The following is a 20923-nucleotide window of genomic DNA, read 5'->3' as shown; positions in this document are numbered from 1 at the left end:
CTTAATGCTAACTTCCAAAGGGAAACGCCATATGAGTGAACAAACTTTATATAAAGTTAAATATTTCAGAGAGTTATTTTTTTATTAAAAATGTTTGGGGTGTTGTTATTTCGGGAAAGGCTGGAATGGATTCTCTTTTGCATACGTTTGACTTAGAAGGGTCACTTTGAGATACTTTCTGAATTCGGACTGTAATTTTGTTCCATTATTTAACTTCTCTAACGTTCGTACCATGCATCCATTTTCAACGAAGTTCTTGGCCCCACTCCGTTTTTCTTCATTTCCTATCGGGTCCTTCATTCCACATCATCCTTCCTGCTGCAATGTTAAACCTTGGAGCAACGGACGGCCTCGGCTGCCAGACTTTGGCTCATCAGCCTCATCACACTTAATCGCACGTCGTGGTTTTTGCTCTGGAAAAGGCAATGAGAAGTATTTGGACCGCTGAGTGCAGAATTAGCATCCTGGATGAGCCGGAGCCTTTGTGGAGTTCCAGTAAAGTGATTATTGGTCCTACCAGAGACTTCCTGTAAACTATTTTCTGCGTCTCCTAATTTTCCACTCTGGCTGAGTCTCCACGCTCATCCTCGGGTGACGTGACGATCGGTCGGTGACTAACTTGTACTCGTGTGGTGAATGATGTGAATGATTAGTAATTGACCCCTCCGTACAGGGCACTTAACCACGCCTCCTGAAGTGACGTCACACCACGTGCCCTGACGTAAGACAAACAGTAAAAATGGCAAATACAATACAATACATTCTGAACTGAGACAAACTCCATGCTTCTGATTTCATTCAAATCAACGATATATTATAGATTCTAAATACAATACATTCTTAACTGAGAGAGACGCCATGCTTCTGATTTCATTCAATCATTCACACGTAGCAATGTTATGCTAGCGGAGAACGTCTCATTCATTTATACGAGACGTGTATTAAAAATCAAATTTAGGGCATATCTTCGTGCAAACACAGTCTGGTTAAGCTTCGGTCGCGAGCCAGCAAGAAAGCGACACGTTTGTGCAGTCCGATCATCGCTAAATATCGCTCAACAAAGAATAAGTGTGTCAATCTTTCACATGTAGCGGTGTTATGCTAGCGGAGAACGTCTCATTCATTTATACGAGACGTGTATTTAAAATCAAATTTAGGGCATATCTTCGTGCAAACACAGTCTGGTTAAGCTTCGGTCGGGAGCCAGCAAGAAATCCATACGTTTGTGCAGTCCGATCATCGCTAAATATCGCTCAACAAAGAATAAGTGTGTCAATCGTTCACATGTAGCGGTGTTATGCTAGCGGAGAACGTCTCATTCATTTATACGAGACGTGTATTAAAAATCAAATTTAGGGCATATCTTCGTGCAAACACAGTCTGGTTAAGCTTCGGTCGGGAGCCAGCAAGAAATCCATACGTTTGTGCAGTCCGATCATTGCTAAATATCGCTCAACAAAGAATAAGTGTGTCAATCATTCACACGCAGCAGTGTTATGCTAGCGAAGAACTTTGAATTCATTTATACGAGACATGTATTGAAAATCAAATATAAGGCATACCTCTGTGCAAACATATCTGTTCCAGTTGATATTAGATGGATTTAGTTGATGATGCGGTCTTCCACAAAGTTTGATCCATCGAAGGCATTTTTCGTACTGGGTCTTCGGTTTTGGAAAGGGTACGAATGGAACTCCACCAACTAGCCTTTCAGGATACCTGTCGTCACTATTACAAAGTCCGTGACTACACCTCTTAACCATATTTTTTGTTAAATAACCCAAATACGCGATAAAATGCTAACAAAACCTATACTGGACTATGCAATGTTGACTGAGAAAATGGCGGGAGCAAAAAGGGGCGTGGTTTATGCAGATCTCTGGCCTCTGATTGGTCAGTGACGCGGATTGCGCAATATCCACGGAGGGGTCAATTGTCTTGGGTGTGTTTACTTAACGACTAGTCTTGTGTGCTTCCCCCCTCACTCATCTGGCGCAACGTCTACCTCCGACCCCTCCCCTGACCGCTCCCATTTGCGCTCTATTAGTGTATTTATTTTTAAAAACTCCCATCTCTTTGTAGGTATATACTCATCCTCATTCCCATCCTTGTTATTCAGTGTTAAACGCAAAGACCTGCACTGTCACCTAAGGTCACCAAGCCGCTAAACAAAAGTCGCTTTGTTGGTTGTTTTTGAGCCGGCGTGCGGAAGTCGTGGATATGACACCAGGAACGCTGAAACATCCCGTTCCGCACGTCTCCGATGGGAGCATTCATTGTACGGCTGCTCAGCTCTCCTCACCACATTCAACCACCATAGAAATTCAAATCTAAAAGTTCAGTTATTAACCGTTTGGTTAATTGCTGCATGATGTTTTCCTCCCATTGCAGAAGTCCTAATTGACCCACTATTTGGGAACAAGTGACTTTGATTTGATACTGGTGTGTGTTTTTGAGAATTGGAATCCATTTGTTGGCGATGTTTGACAAGAAGGAGCATTGAGTGTACATATGAAATTAGACTCTGCCAGCCGCTAGCTAGCAATATGTGAGTGGCCTCTAAAGTGCTAGCTTTATGTGTCTTGTGTTTGAACGTTTTACAGTTTAATTTTGTGTTCGTGTGACAGAAAATGAGACTGTTCGCCTTTAATGTTGAAGGACTTGATTGTCAACAGATGACTGCTGACTGACATTTAGCAAGGATGCAACATGAACTTCCTCTTTAGATTTATTGTCCTAATAGGCTCTGATAACGGTGGAATTTCAGCAAGGAAGGCTCTTTTGGAGTATCTTGATAAAAGCAAGTAAATCACAGCCATTTTCTTGTGCTCTGAGTCAATTGTGTGTTTTTAATCGCTTTAACCCCTTCAGACCAAGGTCTTCCACCATTTTACTTTGTTTGGTCGTGAATGTGGCCAAATTCATTTTGTTGACCTGTGCTGGATGACATGTCTCCAATAATTGCTGAGTGAGATTTTTCTATGCGACGCTGATAAGTTCAATGCACACGTAGCTCTTTTTGTTCAATTTAAACACGGATTCTTCAGATGTGGTGCCAAGTTAGGATGTGCCGGGTGGGCGAGGGAGTCGTTTCTTCAATAATGGGAGGATGATAAAGGCTCTTTCAAGTCATGTCATGTTTCAACATTTGAAACCAGGTTGCCAGCCTCTGCCGACGAGCCAACAGGAAATGCGCCATTACAGTGAAGGCTGTTACTTTGTTGCTTTCTCTTTCTGTTGCGTAGGGAATTGCACCCTTGCGTGACAGAATTTGTATTAAGTATGGTAACGTAGGCGGGGCAGGCATTTATTTAATGATATGGTATCAAAGCCACTGCAGTGGAATGTTTAGCACAATTTCAAAACTATGTCTTTTCCCCAAGGGGAAATGCTCAATCTGTTACCAGGTCAGACCGTCGCTATCATAAAAGCTTTATTAACTCTAAGAAGTGTTGTAAGTAAACATTCACAAGTGTACGAGTCATACAAGTTTAAAAAGGAGTTCACCTCTGTTAATATTGTTGACATCAAAACACTGAAAAAGGGTGTGTGTGCATTTAGGGAATTACCTGATGTAATCAGTCACAATTATGGAAACCATTAATACTCCACAAAAAGACAAAACCGTGCCACATCCATTGTTAGGTGTTTCAGAATCAAGATTTGTGTAATAAGTAGTCACTGATTGTGTAGTGGTACACACACCTGACTTTGGTGAGGGCGACGTGGGATCTTTTGCTGCACAGTGATGGCGTCAATATCTGCCCTGCGACTGACTGGCGACCAGTTCAGGGTGTAGTCTGCCTTTCGCCCGAAGCTAGCTGGGATAGGCTCTGGCTCTCCCGTGACCCTTGTAAGGATAAGCGGCTTGGATAATGGATGGATGGATTTGTCTCATAACATGAAAGAATCATAAGAACATTTAAATAGATTGCGTCATACTTACCACAGATGCTGGTTTGTAAATGTATATAGGTGTGCAGATTGCTAAACATGTATTTTATAAGTCAAAGTTAGTTCAGCAGATCAAAGTTAGCTTAGCTTTTTCTCCGACGGATGAAAAAATATCGACCTCATTGAGGCTGAGCACAAAATCTTATTGGTTCGAGAAACCGCCCTATTGCTAATTTAGTTAAAGTTACATCGACAAGCATTACAGATTCTGAACTCCTGAGCAGATTACACTGAAATAGCAGTACCTAGTGGCTGAAATCTTACTGGAAGCAGTGCCGATGAGGAAAAATTTGAGTAAAAATGGACAAAATTACAAAGACAAATCACCCCCAAATACTTTTGATATTCACTGGACTGACGTTTCACACGCTTTGCACGTTTTTTCATTCTTTCTGTATAGAATAAAGCTGAATAGTTGAGATGTATAGATGTGGTTTCTCCATTACAAATTGTTATTGACTGTGTTTTTCTGCTAGAAGGGAACTTGGGAATGTTGTGTGTGTATAGATGTGTGTTTGTGGTAGCGGTTTGGAGGGAGCGCTGGGGCGAGGGCGGGGGTCACTGCAGCGCAAAGCGCAACGTGTTGTTCTGCTGTGTGAGGTGAGCTCAGCACTTTCCTTCCAAGCGTGTCATTCATCTCCTCGTCCGACAACAGCCTACCACCTATCACTGCCAACAGGATGAGCGGAAGCCGGAGGCCACCTAATCCCCGGTTGACTCCCCGACCCGTTTGGCTCAGGGCTTTCTATTGTGGCCGGCCACGCTCAGCCATGTTCGTAGATTTTTATTGTTGCGTTTGATCAGGAAGTAGACGGCATCCAGGAGAGAGCTCTTTTTGCCACCTGGCTGTCTCCTTGTCCACTTGATAAACACTCTGACGCGCACACACACACACACGCACGCACTCATGCACTCACACACACATAAACATGCGCACACACACACACAAACGCGCACACACACACACACACACGCACGCACACACACATAAACGCACGCACACGCACGCACGCACCCATGCATGCACACACACACACACACACACACACACACACATATATGCTCACACAATGCTATTTGTTGAAACACAATATGTGTCCTTTCTGTGCTATTTCACAATATTCCATGTACAAGTTATAACTTGCCAAGATGCTTGTCTGCTTTGTAAAGAGCATCATAGCTATTGATAATATATTGATGTAAAAAAAAGTGCTTTGAACATGATACTTGATGATAAAAAACTTGTGCATACTCACTATTTGAAGTTATTCTCGCTGCCGGCCTTGGACAGATCCGCTATGTTCACGACTACACTAGCAAAGGCCTCTCATGTCTTCGTATGGAGCAAACGGCAATTGCTTTGGCTGGATCTGGTCTGATTTTCTGAAGACGTGCTGCATTTGTTTGACTTATCACTTCACTATTATCTACATTTGTTAGTTCTACAATAATTTATTATAGTGGGATTTCCACAGGTCTTACAAAAAATCAGCTTTCAGTTTAAGCAAGCCAGCAGTGTTTTTATTCTTTAGTCCCCTTTCGAACTGGTCTTTTGATTGGGTGCATCCAGCCGCCCCCTATTGCCGGTGGTCCAAGGGGAGAACGGGGCTGAGAGAATGGATTGTGTTTGCTAACGGCCACATGAAAGCCAGAGGAGCAATTCTCAAACAGATGTAATGCCCTTACAGCTGCTAATCCTTTTGGCTGATGAGCGTCCATGTGCACGCTTCCACCGTCCCTTACCTACCACCTTCCTCTACCTCATGTTACCTCCCCCAACAGAGACCCCCATTGTTCCACTGCAGCAGCAGGCAAAATGCTAATGACGTGTTGTCACCCTGCATTCAATCAGAAGGACATGACATATTGCCGTGATAGATTCAAGTAGTTCATGAAAGGGGCAGTCGGGGATAATGATTTACACATTTATTTGTATTCATCCAGTCAGCGTGTTTTTGTGTTCTTCGACAATTCTTTGGCCTGTTTCTCACCTCCTCACTGCGAACATGAGTTTGTTTTCCTTGGCCAGGCCAGCGACTCCCTGAAAGCTGCGCGCACCCTTTAACTCACCGCTGCCCTCAGGCACACATGACCCTACTGGCAAACGCCAGTGAGGGGCCCCCCTACCACTTACGCTCCGGGTCTCGGAGGCAATTTCCCTTGTCAAGCCTCCGTGTTAGCCATTCATCCATCTATCCGAGGACGCATTCATCACTGTCACCGTCTCATCCGTCTTAACTTGTGCAGACGCGCCGGGAGGGGCAATTCGTGGCTCCGGCTCCCGGACCGGGGGGCTGCCAGAATGTAACACGGCCCTTGCACTCAGCCTCAATAAACAAACAGAGCCGCTGGAGGCTGGTGGGGACTGAAATGACAAACAGCACTTCACTTTGCATCAGTCCAGAGAGAAAATGGGTGCCTTGATTTCATCAAGTGTTTGGACTTTAAAAGGCTTTTGTTCGTGGTCATATCAGGAGTCTTCCTTTTGGTTTCGACTCATTGCTGCTCCTTCTCTTGGTCACGCTTTCTGTGTTTTGTTACTTTCATTGAACGCTTGAGGAAGGAAGGAAGCGCTGCGCCAGCCTCACGCTTCCTCCTTCCTGTCGTGTCGCGAAACAATCCGCCTTGTGCATGGACTTGGAAAGCTTCCTTTCGTTGTTGTCTTGGTAATAAACCTCAACAGTCCCCCGACTGATGGTCCTAGTTAAGGTCGAGCCTTGGCTTACTGGCTCAAGGGTCAAAACCTACAAGAAGGGCCATGAAGAATGGAAGTACTTAGGAAAAGAAAAATATTGACATCAAAAACTGATTGCGAGGAAGTGGTTACATTTGGGTACCCTTGAGCAATTTCGTTTAAATGGACGGTTTAGCTGAGCTCATGCGAAAGCTACAAGATGCTGTGGGCTACGAAACCAAGATGACGCCTTAAAATCAGTGCTGGGCTGTATGACACAAAATTTCAAGTTAAAAAAGAAAAGGAAAAAGAAACTGTTTTCATAGAAGACCGACTCATGATTGTGAAACACCGAGGAATTATAATTCAAGGACAAATACAGTCAAAATATAGAACTTTTACTGTGTATACAGTATTCAAGTAGACCTAAACAGGAAACGTAAAACAAGAGTAACTTAATGAAGAGGCAATTAATATTTATGTGAGCCTTGAGGTCATTCACATTTAAAAAAAAAAAAAAAAAAAAAAAAGTAAAACAAAGTAAACTGCAAAGGAAAGTCACATCATAAATGGTATGTAGTAGAACTTGTATTAGTTAAAAGTCCAGGCCCAGTAGTATTGCGTTGCTTTGAGGTCTCTATGCACATTTAAACAAATCAAATTGTAAAATAAGATTATGCAGTTTCGATGAATGATTCATTTCCATCAGAAAATTGTTTTAAAGCCAATATTGATCATTTTAAAACTATAAATCGCAACTTGGCTTAAGTGTTTCCTGTTCAGTATTTCATAACTTCAGCCTGGCAACATTTGCCCAATTTCGGCCAATGTCGGCTATTTGAAACCACAATTATCCTCCAAATAATCGACTCATTTGTTGCAAGTTGTTCTGTTATTGTGTTTTACGCGTTCTGCAGCTTGGATTTTGGAACATTCAGTGTCTTAGCCCGCTTCCCGGTAATTTAACACCACTGTTACCAGAACTGTTTTCCTACACCACGGCTCTTTAGAAGCGCAACATTTGAAAAGGAGATGCCGGTATACTGCCCAGCACGACTATCAATTGATCAACTGTGCCTCTCTATTGACGGACTTCAGCATTTTGTGAAATGGATGCAACCACCGAGCGTAGTATGTCACAGTATCTACAGTAGCTTGAAACATAGACTGGAATAGCCGGAAGATTTTATCGGTCATGTACAGTATGAGGTCAACGTATGCACTGGTACGAAATTGGATCTTTGTCTGCTTTTAGGGACACTTAGCCCAACATTTCTTGCACACACAGAAAAAGCGTTTACTTTGTACTTGTTTTTATGTGGTTTTTGTATATGCTTGTCAGTAGTAAAAGAGTAATCCCACTGCTTGTTTTTATTCCTCCAGTTTCTAGAGAAGCACACATGAATAAACACTTTGAATTCATAAAGTCACATAGTGGAAAGTCCATTTTTTGGGGGGGTTTATTTTGGTCGGGCCCTCCTGTAGCGTGGCGTTGACTGGAATGCGTCTTTGATGCAACTGTAAGTTCGCGCAAGATGCATTAGGCTTGTAGGCCTGCCTGCTTCTTTTTTTTTCACTTGCCATGTGGCATTTGGGCAACTCCCATCTTCCAGTCTTTTTTTTTTTCCCCCTCTTAGCACTTGAATGGCGTGGCATTCCCATCGCCTGCTGCTCGCTCGCCGGTGAATAGCAATGTTAATAGCTTCGTTGGGGAGAGGGGAGGAAGGAATTTGGGGATTAGGAGTGAGGAGAGGTAGGACGATGAATGTGAGTTACAGGCAGCAGCTGCTTCCCCTTCTCAATGCTCAAGTCAGGTTTGCTCTGTGTCTTTTTACCCTTTCCGCAAGCCCCACAGCAGGATCATCATCTTCTCCCCACGGCACCTCACTTGGCCGGTTTAATCAATAGCCAAGCAGCTGGCCGAGGTAGACAGGAGCTTCTGTCCTAATGGGAGGCTTGAGTGACATGCGAGAGAATTCTTTTCATGCAAACTATTTTTTTTGGTGCGCCGTCCGCCCTTCAAGTTAATGTACACCTCTTCGCTGCTGTGCTCCCCTCTGCTGTGTGTCAAGGAGTAAATCCAAGTGATACGATGTCGCACTCTTTTTTTAGCTTCTAGATGAATTCCACTCAGCTGAAAATTAATCAGTTTCATATTGGCACTCGTCTTGTCACCAATTTTGATTGTTTTCATCATTCCACTTTTATGTCTCTGCTGTTGTCAAAGTCAATTAATCAATGATGTTTTTGATATTTTTTCAGCACAGTGCAGCGGTCCCCATCCTTTTTTCTCCACTACTGACCAGTTTCACGTGATGACGTAAAACATATAATAATAAAAACACAACTCCCCAGAATGCAAACTGTAGTTGTTGTCAAAGTCAAAAGTCTTCCGTTCAACGGGCCTTATCTGGAACATCACAAGCGCAAACCTTAAAACAGGTTGGCGGACTTTTTGTGCGCAGTGATAACTATGGGTTGATGACACGATAGTTTGAACCAGAATTTTCAAGAATATTGCTCTCTTTATCAGACAAAAGTTAAATACATGTATATCATTTATTCATCCATCCATTTTTTGAGCCGCTTATCCTCACGAGGGTCGCGGGAGTGCTGGAGCCAATCCCAGATTTCGTCTGGCAGGAGGCAAGATACGCCCTTAACCGGTTGCCAGCCAATCACAGGGCACATGGAGACAGACAACAGTGGCACTTACAATCACACCGAGGGGCAATTTAGAGTGACCAATTAATGTTGCATGTTTTTGGGATGTGGGAGGAAACCGGAGTGCCCGAAGAAAATCCATGCAGGCATGGGAAGAACATGCACACAGGCAGGTTTGGTATTGAACCTGGGTCCTCAGAACTGTGAGGCCAATCCATATCATTTATTTATCCCTAAATGGTATGCTACACATTGGAACCGCTGTCAAACAGACCCTGTTATAAGAGATATTGGATAAAATGGACCGGTGAGACCGAACAGTGCGTTCAAAAATAGTTTCCATTTCCCGCTTAAAATACCGTCAAGAAAGTCTGTTAGTTCTAGAATTGGCCGCTGCAGTTTAATGGGACTGTGGTGGAATGCAGGCAGAGAATAGGGTCGATGTATTTTTGGGTCACAGAGATACTGTGTGACTAGAACCAGTTCTAAAAGACATACAATACCTCCTGTGCCTTCGTGGCGGCCATGTGATGATGGTTCTATCTTTTGTCTATTGTGCATAGACCGCTGGGAGAGAGTGAGCGGTATAGCTACGGCGCTAACTCTGAGGAATACAAAACAAAAGTCTTTAAAGACATCTTGGGCAAAATAAAAAAGCACCGCCATTGTCTGGGGCTACTTCTATAGTGCAGCATTTCAAGTGGAGGGGGAAAAGTGTGTTCAGCATGCCATGCATGTACTGCATATAGAAATGCAGCCTAATTGACTGGAACAGGTGACGGGCAGCAGACATAATCCTCGCTCTGATTCCAGATATTACACACCCGTATGTGTTTGTCTGCATGGTGCGTTTGTGCGAACGTGCCACGGTGTGAGGTCACGAGCGACGGCCGCCATTGCTGCCGCTGGCGGAATGCTCTCGCCCGAAGGGGGGCCCTCTCGTTTTTCCTTTTACGAAGTGCTCTCTGGGACATTTCACGCCGTATTAAGTTCAAATTTCAGTACGCCGACAGACGGCGGGGTGCGCTACCTGTAGTTCTGTCCACTGACACTGGATGTGTGAAATAAAGTGTCACCTTATCTGGGCCTTATGCTTTAAAAAACATGCATGTGGTGTGAGGGGGGGATAGAATGTGCTAGAATGTTGAATGCCCTTCATTCACCGCTGCTGTTGCTTCTCAGATTTTAGAAAATATTTATAAATGATTTGTCAATGTCCTTTTATTAAGCTTGTCTTGTTTTTTTTAAAAACATTTTTCTAGGCAAATAAGTATTCTTTCAAGGGTGTTACTGTTTAAGAACAGTGGTGCAAATTAACACATCATATCGTGAAAAGCTGCAATACAGAGACATTATCGTAGTTTTACCTCTGCCACGTGCTTTAAGCATCCATCCGTTATCTGATCCGCTTCTCCTCGAAAGGGTCGCAGGTTCTTGAAATGTATTTAAACAGATTGGTAACGTAATTGAGGGCACAGCAAATTGCCAGCATGTGTGTAATACCTGCGATATGTGCTTTTAAAAAGCAGAGCATGGTGTGGTGGGATTTGACGTCAGCTACCTCGGTGTGATCTTGCTATTTGGAGTCCGCGTGTGAGCAGTGGTTGATAGCAGCTCCTGTTATGTTTGTCTTCATTCTCCTTCTTTTATTGTTCACCTAAGCCAGTGGTTCACAAAGTTACTTTGCACCGTCCCCCTTTTTGGAGGTGAAATTTTTAAACCCCAGCATTTAATAAGCATCTGATAAGTGCATCGTTGACTGTGGCACATGCGAGGAGGACACAGATTTTCGTTATTGTAGTTCCACATAATACTTGAAAACTGCGGTAGGTGAATCACTACAAGTGGGGGAAAACTGCATCACGTGTCGGAACTCAATAATCTAGTAGTTCTACTATCATTAGTTTATTTACAATATGTTCTCCATCAAGGTTATGCCTTCATTAGCGTGTGTCTGTGTGTGTGTTTCTTTTCAGGCTACACAAAGGAGGTCTTCCGCATAAACAAATTCTCAAATTATTTTGATACCATAGAAAATGAAATGAGTGGCATTTTTTCCCCCACATCATATATACTATGTGGTGTGTACTTTCATCCAGATCCAATCTCGACTGCAACATCTTAATGAGGCAGGGAAGTCTTTGTCCTTGTAAACTGGATTTGAAGTGAGCATTTGTATGGACAGAATGTGTACGTTTCACGGGGATCTCAGTGTTTGAAGTTAAGCATGACTGGAACCTGCTGGCTCACACGTTACCCGTCTTCCTGCTGCTGAATGCGGGACGACTGGTTGTTGTTGTTTTTTTTTTTTTTTTCAAAGACAGGCAGGAGTTTCCTGTGTAGAAGAAACAAAGAGGCAGCGTATCGGTGGCAGTGTTGCAAGGATTGATGCAATTGTAATGACCTGAGTCAACATCGCACAGCCTCTGTTTTCTTTCTCATATCTCTTACACCTCTGACCTTTGCCTAATAACATATCCACTGAAGACCACTGTTTTGCATTATATGAGGTAAAAAGTTCACGGCACTCGGGGAAACCTTCAAGGAGGCCAGACTAGCTGGTTTTGTGTCACATGCGTTGTTTGCCTCAAGTCACACTCACAAATGCCCCTTTTTTTTTTTTTTTTTCCTCAATGCAGAATGTCAGCCCGGCTTCTTCAAAGCGGAAGCTTCTGATGAGAAGTGTCAAGCGTGTCCTGCCAACACCCATGGGCCGGGTGCCGGGGCTTTGTTGTGCTCCTGCGTGGAGGGCTTCTATCGAGCCCCCAGCGACCCTCCCACTGGACCCTGCTCAGGTGACAACACGCTTACATCTTTTTTTTCACACCAACTTTCCGAGTGGACAGAAGTAATGTGTCACTAAGAGGAAATGAAATTGCAACAGCGTGTCACCGAGGTGACCTGTTGGACGAGAGGTTCTGGTTGGATCTCTGCGCTTCTCCTTCACCAAACCTTTGCAAACATGCATTGATGGACCTTACTTCGTGTAGAGATTCAAAAACATCAGACATTTTTTTTTTTTATTTAAAAGCAAGTAGTGAAAATGTTACCTTTCTTAAGGGAGAAATCCTGACCTACTATCTATATTTTTTTGGGGGGGTGGTGCAAACATTTGAGCAAATTCCAGACTTCTCCCAGTTAAAATCCAATCTGAAGCAGCTATCTTAGAAAGATGGGCAACATTTTGAAACTTTGTACCAGAGAATTGTGTCAAATTTGATGGTTATTTGGTGAATTTGCCATGAAATAGGCAAAGAACTATTTTGTCACTGCTTGGTGCTTTAATTTTAGCATTTTTAAAAAATGTTTTTTTTTTCATCACGGTTGTTCTTTGGGAGGTCTTGACATGTCATGAGTAGACCAATTAAAAAATATATATCTCCCCCTCAAAAAAAAGAAGCCTGAAAAGACCAATTCTGCCATTTGAACTTGTCAAAGTCATGCCGGCCAAGGCTAGCAAAGGCTTTTGTGTGCAAAAACTTGATTGCTCACGCAAACAGATGGCGAGACTGATCTGCTAAACGAGCACTCCCAGGATTACATCTGCCAGTTAACTTTGTGCAGTCCAAGGGAAGTAAGTATAGGTTAATTTGACACATGGAGTGTAATTTATCAATTTGAGACAAACTGCAATGGCTAATTTTCCTACTTTGCATGGGTACTTTTTTTTCCCAGCTAAAGTCTTTTGGGGAAGGCAATAATGGATCCCGTTGAGTATTCACATGCACAAATGAGCGCGCATATAAACACAGCCCACATACTGGTTGGCTGCTCTAATGAAAGTAACTTTATCCTAACAAGATTTACTGAGAGATTCATATGAAAATGCTACTCAGACGGCCATCTCTGCTTTGACGTGTTTGTTAAAAGTATTTTTCCACACGTTAACAATATATTTTTCTCAGTTCTTTTTGGAGCAAAGCCCGTCAAAAGTCTTGGCACGAGAAGGGTAATGCCAGCAGCAGGATGTACAATCCTAATTGCTGTTGTTAACTTTTTGCCTGATAGGCTTTACTTTTTACTGGAGGTCATTACTGTGTTGGTGCATCCAGATGTTCTCATAACACCAAACGCTGTCATCTGGCTTACTGAGTTTCAATAGTTTCAAAACTATGAAAATAAGAAGGAAGAAAAAGAAAGAGAAGAACAAGGTCAACAGAAGCTTTGTCCTAACTGAGTTTGGTTCTTTGTTTTACACGCATGGACAGTCGAAGCAAGAAGTTGAAATATGGTGTGCAAAAATTCACATTTCATTTTCTGTCTCACTGTCTGAAGTCAAATCAGACTAAACCTCTCCTGTTGTAAGTCTTTCATGATCATCAAAAATATTTAATTTTGTCAAATGCCACAATAATGTGAGAATTTCTTAGAGAATTGTATATTTTCTTCAAGGTCAAAAGTTTACATACACAAAAAGTACTATGTCTTTAAAGAACATGGGGAAGCACAGATTATGACGTCATGGCTTTGGAAGCTCGTGATAGTTAACTGACAACATGTGAGTTCATTGACGGCACACCTGAGGATATATTTGAGGCCACACCTCAAACTCAAAAACTCTTGTTTCCTTGTTTGAAATCATGGGAAAATCAAAAGAAATCGGCCCGGAAATCAGAGAAATAATCGTGGCTCTCCACAAGTCTAGCTCGTTCTTGGGTGTAATCTCGAGATGCTTGAGAAAGTGCCACATTCATCTTTTCAAACAATGATATTGATCATGTAAGTGATGACTCACTTACACCAGTTCTATCAGGAAGAATGGGCCAGGAATCCAGCTGAGTTCTTTCAGAAGCTTGAGGAAGGCTACCCAAAAAGTTAGAACGAAGTCATGCAGTCCAAAGAAGGAAATCTAAACTTTTCGCTTTGAAGAAAATAATATAAAATGCTTTTAAGAAATTCTCTGTCATTATTGTGGGATGTAACAAAATCCAAGTTTATGGTGATGCTGACTGATCTGAAACTGGAGAGGTTTAGTTTGATTTGACTTAAGACAGTGAGAAAAATGTCTCTTTGCACACTGTGGAATAAACTTTTGGCTTCAACTGTATGTATGAGTGCATTGTAAAGCAGTTTGTCAGTCCATTTTGGGAAAAGTGCTGTACCAGTTACATTTACTTCCTTACTGAATTGATCGTTATAAAAGATTTTATTTTTTATTTTGAAGTATCTTTCGTCTTGAGTCGTGCACTCCAGCATCAAACATGGACCCAGTTTTGACAGCCCATGTCTAATACCTATATTTTTATTCATCCCATGCCTAGGTCTCCCCTCTGCCCCCAAAGACCTCATGGCGACGACCACGCAACTTTCCGCCGGAAAACTCCTCCTCTCCTGGAGTCCCCCAGATGACAGCGGAGGCCGGTCGGACCTGACGTACAGCGTTGAATGCCAACGCTGTGACGGCTCATCCTGCCAGCCCTGCGGGGAGAAGATCCAGTACGATCCGTCCAGCTCTGGCCTGACCGACACCAGGGTCTCAGTGAGCGAGCTGGACGCTCACTTCAACTACACTTTCACCGTGGAGGTGCACAGCGGCGTGTCCATGTTTGCCAGTGAGGCCACGCCTTCCACCAGCGCTTTGACGACATCTCTGCACTACACGGGTGATGAGTGATGCTGTCTTTCTGCAGAGCGGAACATGTCATTTGTCCTCAGGATGGAAAACTCAACAAAGGCGCTCTTGTCTTTAGAACCCCCAAAGATCACCTCCATTCGAATGGTGGAGAGAACAGCCACCAAGTTGTCAATCTCCTGGGACGTCTCCCCCCGACCGCGTTTCCAACCTCGGACGTTCCGCTATGAACTTACCTATCGCAAGAAGGTACTTGTCTTTTCTCACATTTCAAATCAGCACTCTTCTGCATTTTCTACAAATCAAACTCCAAGATACGCATTTAAATTGATCTGTTATTGAGCACTGATGTCATACAGTAGATTGAGAGAGCTTGATTAATGTTGCACAAATTTTGAAGATAAATGTCTCCTTTATTGTGACTCTGCTCGTAAAGTAGCGGGAATAATTCCAGAAACTTTCCATGGGAAGTTGAGGTGAGGAATTTTGGAATTACCCTGTGTGTACATTGGACACGTTCTGTGGGAATTGATGAGAATGAATATAAATGAACTGAAACTTTCAAATCATTAATATAATCAGTATCATGTACAATTTAATATTATAAATTACCTTATGCAAATTATTATATATTTTAAAATATTTTACCCATTATGTATTGGTTAATAGTACAAATGTACTGTACTGTATGTTCCGTCATTGAAGAGGGGCCTGGGGAATGCAAATGAGAGATGGTTTATCAATGTTTTCAAATTGAGTGCCCTTAATAGCAACTTTCTAATTTTGGCACATTCTTACTGTCAAGTCATCTCTGAATTTCCTTAATTCCTGATCATGATTCAATTTTTTGAGACGTACAAGAACGGCGCAATATGTCTCACCTGCCCTAAAGGGACTTTTAGAATACCATTTTGTTGACACATTTGTGACCCACATTGCAGCATAATAAGCATTATTATTTTTTTTTTTTTTACTTAAAAGCACAGATGATGATGTAGAAATTTGTAAAAAACACCGCAGCCTCATTTGAAATCCCCATGGTTCTCCCAGGATGACAATCTAGACGTGACCACCTACACGGTGCTGATCTTGGAGAAGAACTTTGTACAGATCAACGATCTGGCCCCAGGCACGGCCTACCTGTTCAGGGTGCAGGCCCTCGGCACTGACAACAGTCACGGAGGCTCCAGTGTGGAGGAACAGTTTGAAACCTCGTCAGCGGGTAGAGACCACTCGAGCGACTCTTTCACACATTTTGGAACTGTGCAATTTTAATGGCGCCTTTCATGTGGCTTTTTCCAGAACCTCTGACTCAAACCAACCCCGGGCTTATTTTCGGCCTGCCAGTCGCTGGCGCAGCCGTGTTGTTCATACTGGTCGTGGTCGTCTTTCTCCGCAGACGGTCAGTAAGCACTCCTCCTTTTTTCCTCCACGGGGCCTCAAAATGGCCTTCTGTCTTCGCCTCTTCTTTTCTTTCTTCCTTTTGTCAACCGTCTACACCTCAATGTGTCCCAAGCTTCAAAGAACAAAACAAAAGTGTCGGACGTTCAATACTTGGGAGTGTCGGGTCCTTTGACAGGCAAGGTGTGGAGAGTGCGACGTTGTCGGTGACAAGAGGCATACGCCTCTCGGCATAAAGAGCTTCTCTGTTTTGTAAAGTTGCGCCGAAGCGCTCCTGTAGCAGTCGGAAGCTCGTCCTCGTCCACCTTCCCCCTATCGGCGCGTCGCTCCTTAGCAAACACAGCCCGTCGTTAGCGAATATCAAAGAGATCCTTTGTGGAAGCCACGACAAAGGTTGCTATGTGCCACTGATATTAAAGTGGGGCTGTCGCGTAAGGAAGTAGAATATGCAGCTTCCCCCGCATGCCTCAATTAACCTGCATGTCGCATTTTTTCATGATTGAGGTGTGTTTCTGTGTCGCAGGAAAACTAAAATGGGTTTTATTATATATTTTTGCTATGTATGTGCAATTATTTTAATTTCACTATCATTTGAATTTTTTTATCTTTTTCTTTCTAAAAATATACACCGGTACTTTTATGTCATGAAATGGGTCATAATGGCTTGCAACATAACATGATTTTTAAAGGTACAGTTGACTGTTTTAAAACTGTTACATAAGGTTTGAATGGAGGTTCACTTTTTACACATTATACTAATGTAGGTCAGCTCATACTGTACACCGAAAACAGGTTTATATTTTTGATGCTAAATCTTTAAATTTGGTCTGTACACATCACAAATTCCTACCAAAAATGTTTTATTTCTAGTCAAAACGTACTGAATTACACTTGCGAAAATGGTTTATAAGCAAGGCACTTTTTAGGTACTTAGTCTTATTATACTTGTAATCAGATTAGTTTTGGATGGAAATCGGCCAAATATTCTTGTTTAGCTTTTGAGTATTTGCATTGCAGCCTATAGGGATTCTGGTCTTACTGTGTACAACCTTGTTTGGTGGTAAATAAAAGTGATCTTTTGTTTGTTTTTATACAGAAAAAGAAACTCTCACACCAGACAAGGACCGGAAGATGCCTACTTCTCCAGCTCAGGTACTTGGAAAATAAAGCCCATTTTATTCCTCTTTCTCCTCGCTTGATTCGTTTGATCAGCGAGACAACATGCATCCATTGTTGTTTTCTGACCCCCGTAGAGCAACTGAAGCCCCTGAAGACGTATGTGGACCCGCACACCTACGAGGACCCCAACACAGCTGTCCTGAAGTTTGCCACCGAAATCCATCCCAGCCACATCAGCAAACAGAAAGTCATCGGGGCTGGTGAGTGAATGGCAGGCGGCATGCTGAGCGATGTGGCAATCCCCAGTGGGGCTGTTTACTCAGCACATTTTCGGCAGCTTAATGTGCCGATTGACAGCGGCTTAGTTCAGTAAGATGAACAGCTACCTGGCTTGTTGTGGCAGGTCTTGCCCGAGTTGCGATACATCAGCACCTCTCAAATCTCCCACGCACAAGATGTTTATTCAAACTTCTTTTTTTTCTTTTTTTCTCCGATATACACCCCCACCCCGGTTCCCACGACCGTGTACCCCTTTCCTATCTGAGAACTGATTCCCATCCCCCTACACCGCAGGTCGTCCGCTGCTTCAAAAGCATGCAACTTTGAACACAGCTCTGTGGGAGAGCCTTAGGGCAAATAGCTATAAATATTTTAATTTTTCTCCCTTTTTTCACAACTTTTTCCCCCCTCCATCTTGCTGCCATTGTGCCCTGCAGGAGAGTTTGGTGAGGTGTACCGCGGTATTCTGAAGGTCCCAGGCAGGAAAGAGGTTGCCGTGGCTGTCAAGACGCTAAAGCCGGGCTACTCGGAGAAACAGAGGCAGGACTTCCTGGGCGAGGCTTCCATCATGGGCCAATTCTCCCACCAGAACATCATCCGACTCGAGGGGGTGGTCACCAAATGTATGAAGTCTTTGTTCAAAATGGTGTCTCAACTGTTTCTTAACATGTTTTTTTTGTTTGTTATCTTTGTGTTTGTGTGCAGTCAAACACGCCATGATTGTGACAGAATATATGGAGAACGGAGCACTGGATAGGTACCTCAGGGTGAGTTCATATAAATATTGTACAGATAGTGCCAGTTTCGATTTTTGGGCTGGTTACTTACAGTCCTTCATGGAAATCATGAGGGTACTCATTAGCACCGACAGGATGCATGGTGGTTTGAAATAATCGAAATTGCTCGATACTGTTGTGTTGGAAGAGGGCACGTTCATTTTTGACTTGCTGGCAATAAATTGTATGCTGTTGATGTAAAGGAGACAGCTTGTTTGTTTTACAGTTTAACAGTTCCCAAGTGTCTTAATAAAAGGTTCCTGACATTCTTTGGTCCAAACACACTTAAGACACACAAAGGATAAAGAATCACAAATCTCACAAGATCTTCACCTTGCCTAGCTGCAAAATCATGGGGGTGGACAAACTTGGTGTGGGCCGGTATCGCAACATTTTCAACAGTCACACGTAACACAGATTTTCAGAAATAGGTATCTTGCAAAATATTTAGGTTATTGGTTTATTTAAAACTTGATGCGTCAGGCAGGCACTCCATGGGTATAAAATTAGGTACACAGTTTCACAAATGACTCTTATATGCTCAAATTGTTTCTCTTTAGCATTTTCACATTCCTGTGGTTAAGTTTCTACTGAAGACGTCTTCAGTGTTATCATTTTCTTGGCTTTTTTTTTTTTTTTTTTTTAAATTTGACACATTATTAACCCTAGAGAACCCAAGACATCCAGATCCTCTTTTAAAAAAATTATGTACTAACTAAATTGATCAATAAGCATCAGAGGAACACAAAAACATCACATTTGGAAAAAAATACTTTCGATTTAATGGGTCACATATGACCCAGTAGGCCTTAACTGGCAAAAAAACAATGCATTTAATGCAGACACATCTGAGACGTTGGGCTTTAAGGGTAAAAAGAGTAACTGGGGTGCGTTGTGTTTATACAGTGGGTCCTTAATTACACTGGGTCAAATGTTCATCATGGGTTCTCGAGGGTTAACTGCATGGTTTTCCTGAATAAAAATGATTTTTTTACAACACTCCAAATGAAGAAATCTCTTGTGTGAAGTCTGGTGATCATGGTGGAAAAAAACAAATAAAAAAGAAATAAATTGGAACCTCAATAATCAAAGAAAATGTATTTATATAGGATGTCTGTTATACACTAAAACTCATTTTAAAGGCCAATTGTACCCAATTACTATACGGTAAATAAATAGTTTTAAAAAGCCTGAAAATATTTGAAAGTTCCACATTTTAATTCAGGCAGGCTCATCACGCATGTGTGCTTGGTCACGGTAACATTGTTGATGTACTGTACTCATTTTAGGCGAATCACTTAATGAGCCACATGGAATTAGTGTGCTTCCTAGTTCCAAATCTGTTGCCATAGGGGAATGGCTCGACAAAAAAAAAAATCTGTTACTGACTCAAAAATAGCATGTTCCAGACTTGAACGACTTATTTTATATTCTTCATAGTTAACGCCGCAGCCATGCTGCTCTCTCTCTCTGCCAGTGCTCTTTTTTCAATAGATTCATTAGACCATGGCTGCCACGTCAGCGCCCCGCATTCAACAATGTTCACCATGTTGGCATGGGGGGGGGAGAGACACGTCTTTTGGAATAGGATCTAGTCATATCGTATAACTGTGTCCCAGAAATACTTGTTTTCTGCCTGTATTGCACCACAGCACCAGTAAATGACAGACAATTCTGGAACTGACAGACTTTGTCAATTGTATTTTAAGTGAGAAATGGAAACTATTTTTGGACACATTATTCTGTCCCATTTGATCCCATATCCATTATATATGGGTATGTTTTACTGAGGTTCTAATCTTTGAAGAAATCAAAAAAAGAGGGTAGACAATAAAGAACTCGGTATAACTCTTGAAAAGTCAACTTTCCATAATATGTCACCTTCAATTAACAAATTTCAAAACTTTGAAATGGAGGCCAGTTTGTGACTTCTGGTTCAGTTGTGCTACTGTATTTGGCGTTTGTAATATTTTCTTCTCTTACCTTCAGGACCGCGACGGTGAGATTTCCTCCTTCCAGCTGGTGGGCATGCTGCGGGGCATCGCCGCTGGCATGAAGTACCTCTCTGACATGAGCTACGTCCACCGCGACCTGGCCGCTCGCAACATCCTGATCAACAACTCTCTGGAGTGTAAAGTGTCTGACTTCGGCTTGTCACGGGTGCTAGAAGACGATCCTGAGGGGACCTACACCACAAGCGTGAGTTAGATGTAGGACGAATGGCATCAACCCTTGAGTTTAAAGACATGTTTGGATGAATTTGGATTTTCTTTATGCAACAGGGAGGAAAGATCCCAATTCGCTGGACAGCTCCAGAGGCAATCGCGTACAGGAAGTTCACATCAGCAAGCGACGTCTGGAGTTTCGGCATCGTTATGTGGGAGGTGATGGCGTTTGGCGAAAGGCCCTACTGGGACATGAGTAATCACGAGGTAAGATTTTAGTTCTAGGCCGCACTTTACGGCAATACGTAGTGCCCGCCTC

General features: G+C 42.7%; 1 protein-coding gene and 1 long non-coding RNA gene across 3 annotated transcripts in view; one reads left to right on the top strand and one right to left on the bottom strand.

Annotated features, from left to right (window-relative positions):
* epha2b (eph receptor A2 b) overlaps positions 1–20923 on the top strand; it is a 34612-nt gene that overhangs the window by 9140 nt on the left and 4549 nt on the right. The window contains exons 4-14 of the mRNA XM_061813095.1: positions 11932–12087; positions 14554–14895; positions 14983–15113; positions 15915–16086; positions 16167–16266; positions 17362–17417; positions 17519–17644; positions 18101–18286; positions 18369–18430; positions 20429–20638; positions 20722–20871. Coding sequence (XP_061669079.1) covers positions 11932–12087; positions 14554–14895; positions 14983–15113; positions 15915–16086; positions 16167–16266; positions 17362–17417; positions 17519–17644; positions 18101–18286; positions 18369–18430; positions 20429–20638; positions 20722–20871 — 1691 coding nt within the window. The remainder of the gene's footprint in view (positions 1–11931; positions 12088–14553; positions 14896–14982; positions 15114–15914; positions 16087–16166; positions 16267–17361; positions 17418–17518; positions 17645–18100; positions 18287–18368; positions 18431–20428; positions 20639–20721; positions 20872–20923) is intronic.
* On the bottom strand, positions 32–11605 carry LOC133496971 (uncharacterized). 2 transcript variants are annotated; one of them, XR_009793906.1, is made up of 5 exons: positions 11550–11605; positions 10796–10949; positions 10660–10725; positions 518–716; positions 32–413 (listed from the first exon to the last, which is right to left on the bottom strand). It is a non-coding gene; the product is annotated as an uncharacterized LOC133496971 (long non-coding RNA). The 2 variants fall into 2 exon arrangements; XR_009793907.1 differs by having other exon boundaries at positions 11531–11572.

This window comes from Syngnathoides biaculeatus, chromosome 2 (assembly GCF_019802595.1).
Source record: "Syngnathoides biaculeatus isolate LvHL_M chromosome 2, ASM1980259v1, whole genome shotgun sequence".
In the NCBI taxonomy this organism is placed as follows: Eukaryota; Metazoa; Chordata; class Actinopteri; order Syngnathiformes; family Syngnathidae; genus Syngnathoides; species Syngnathoides biaculeatus.
This window is presented reverse-complemented; position numbering and strand designations above follow the sequence as displayed.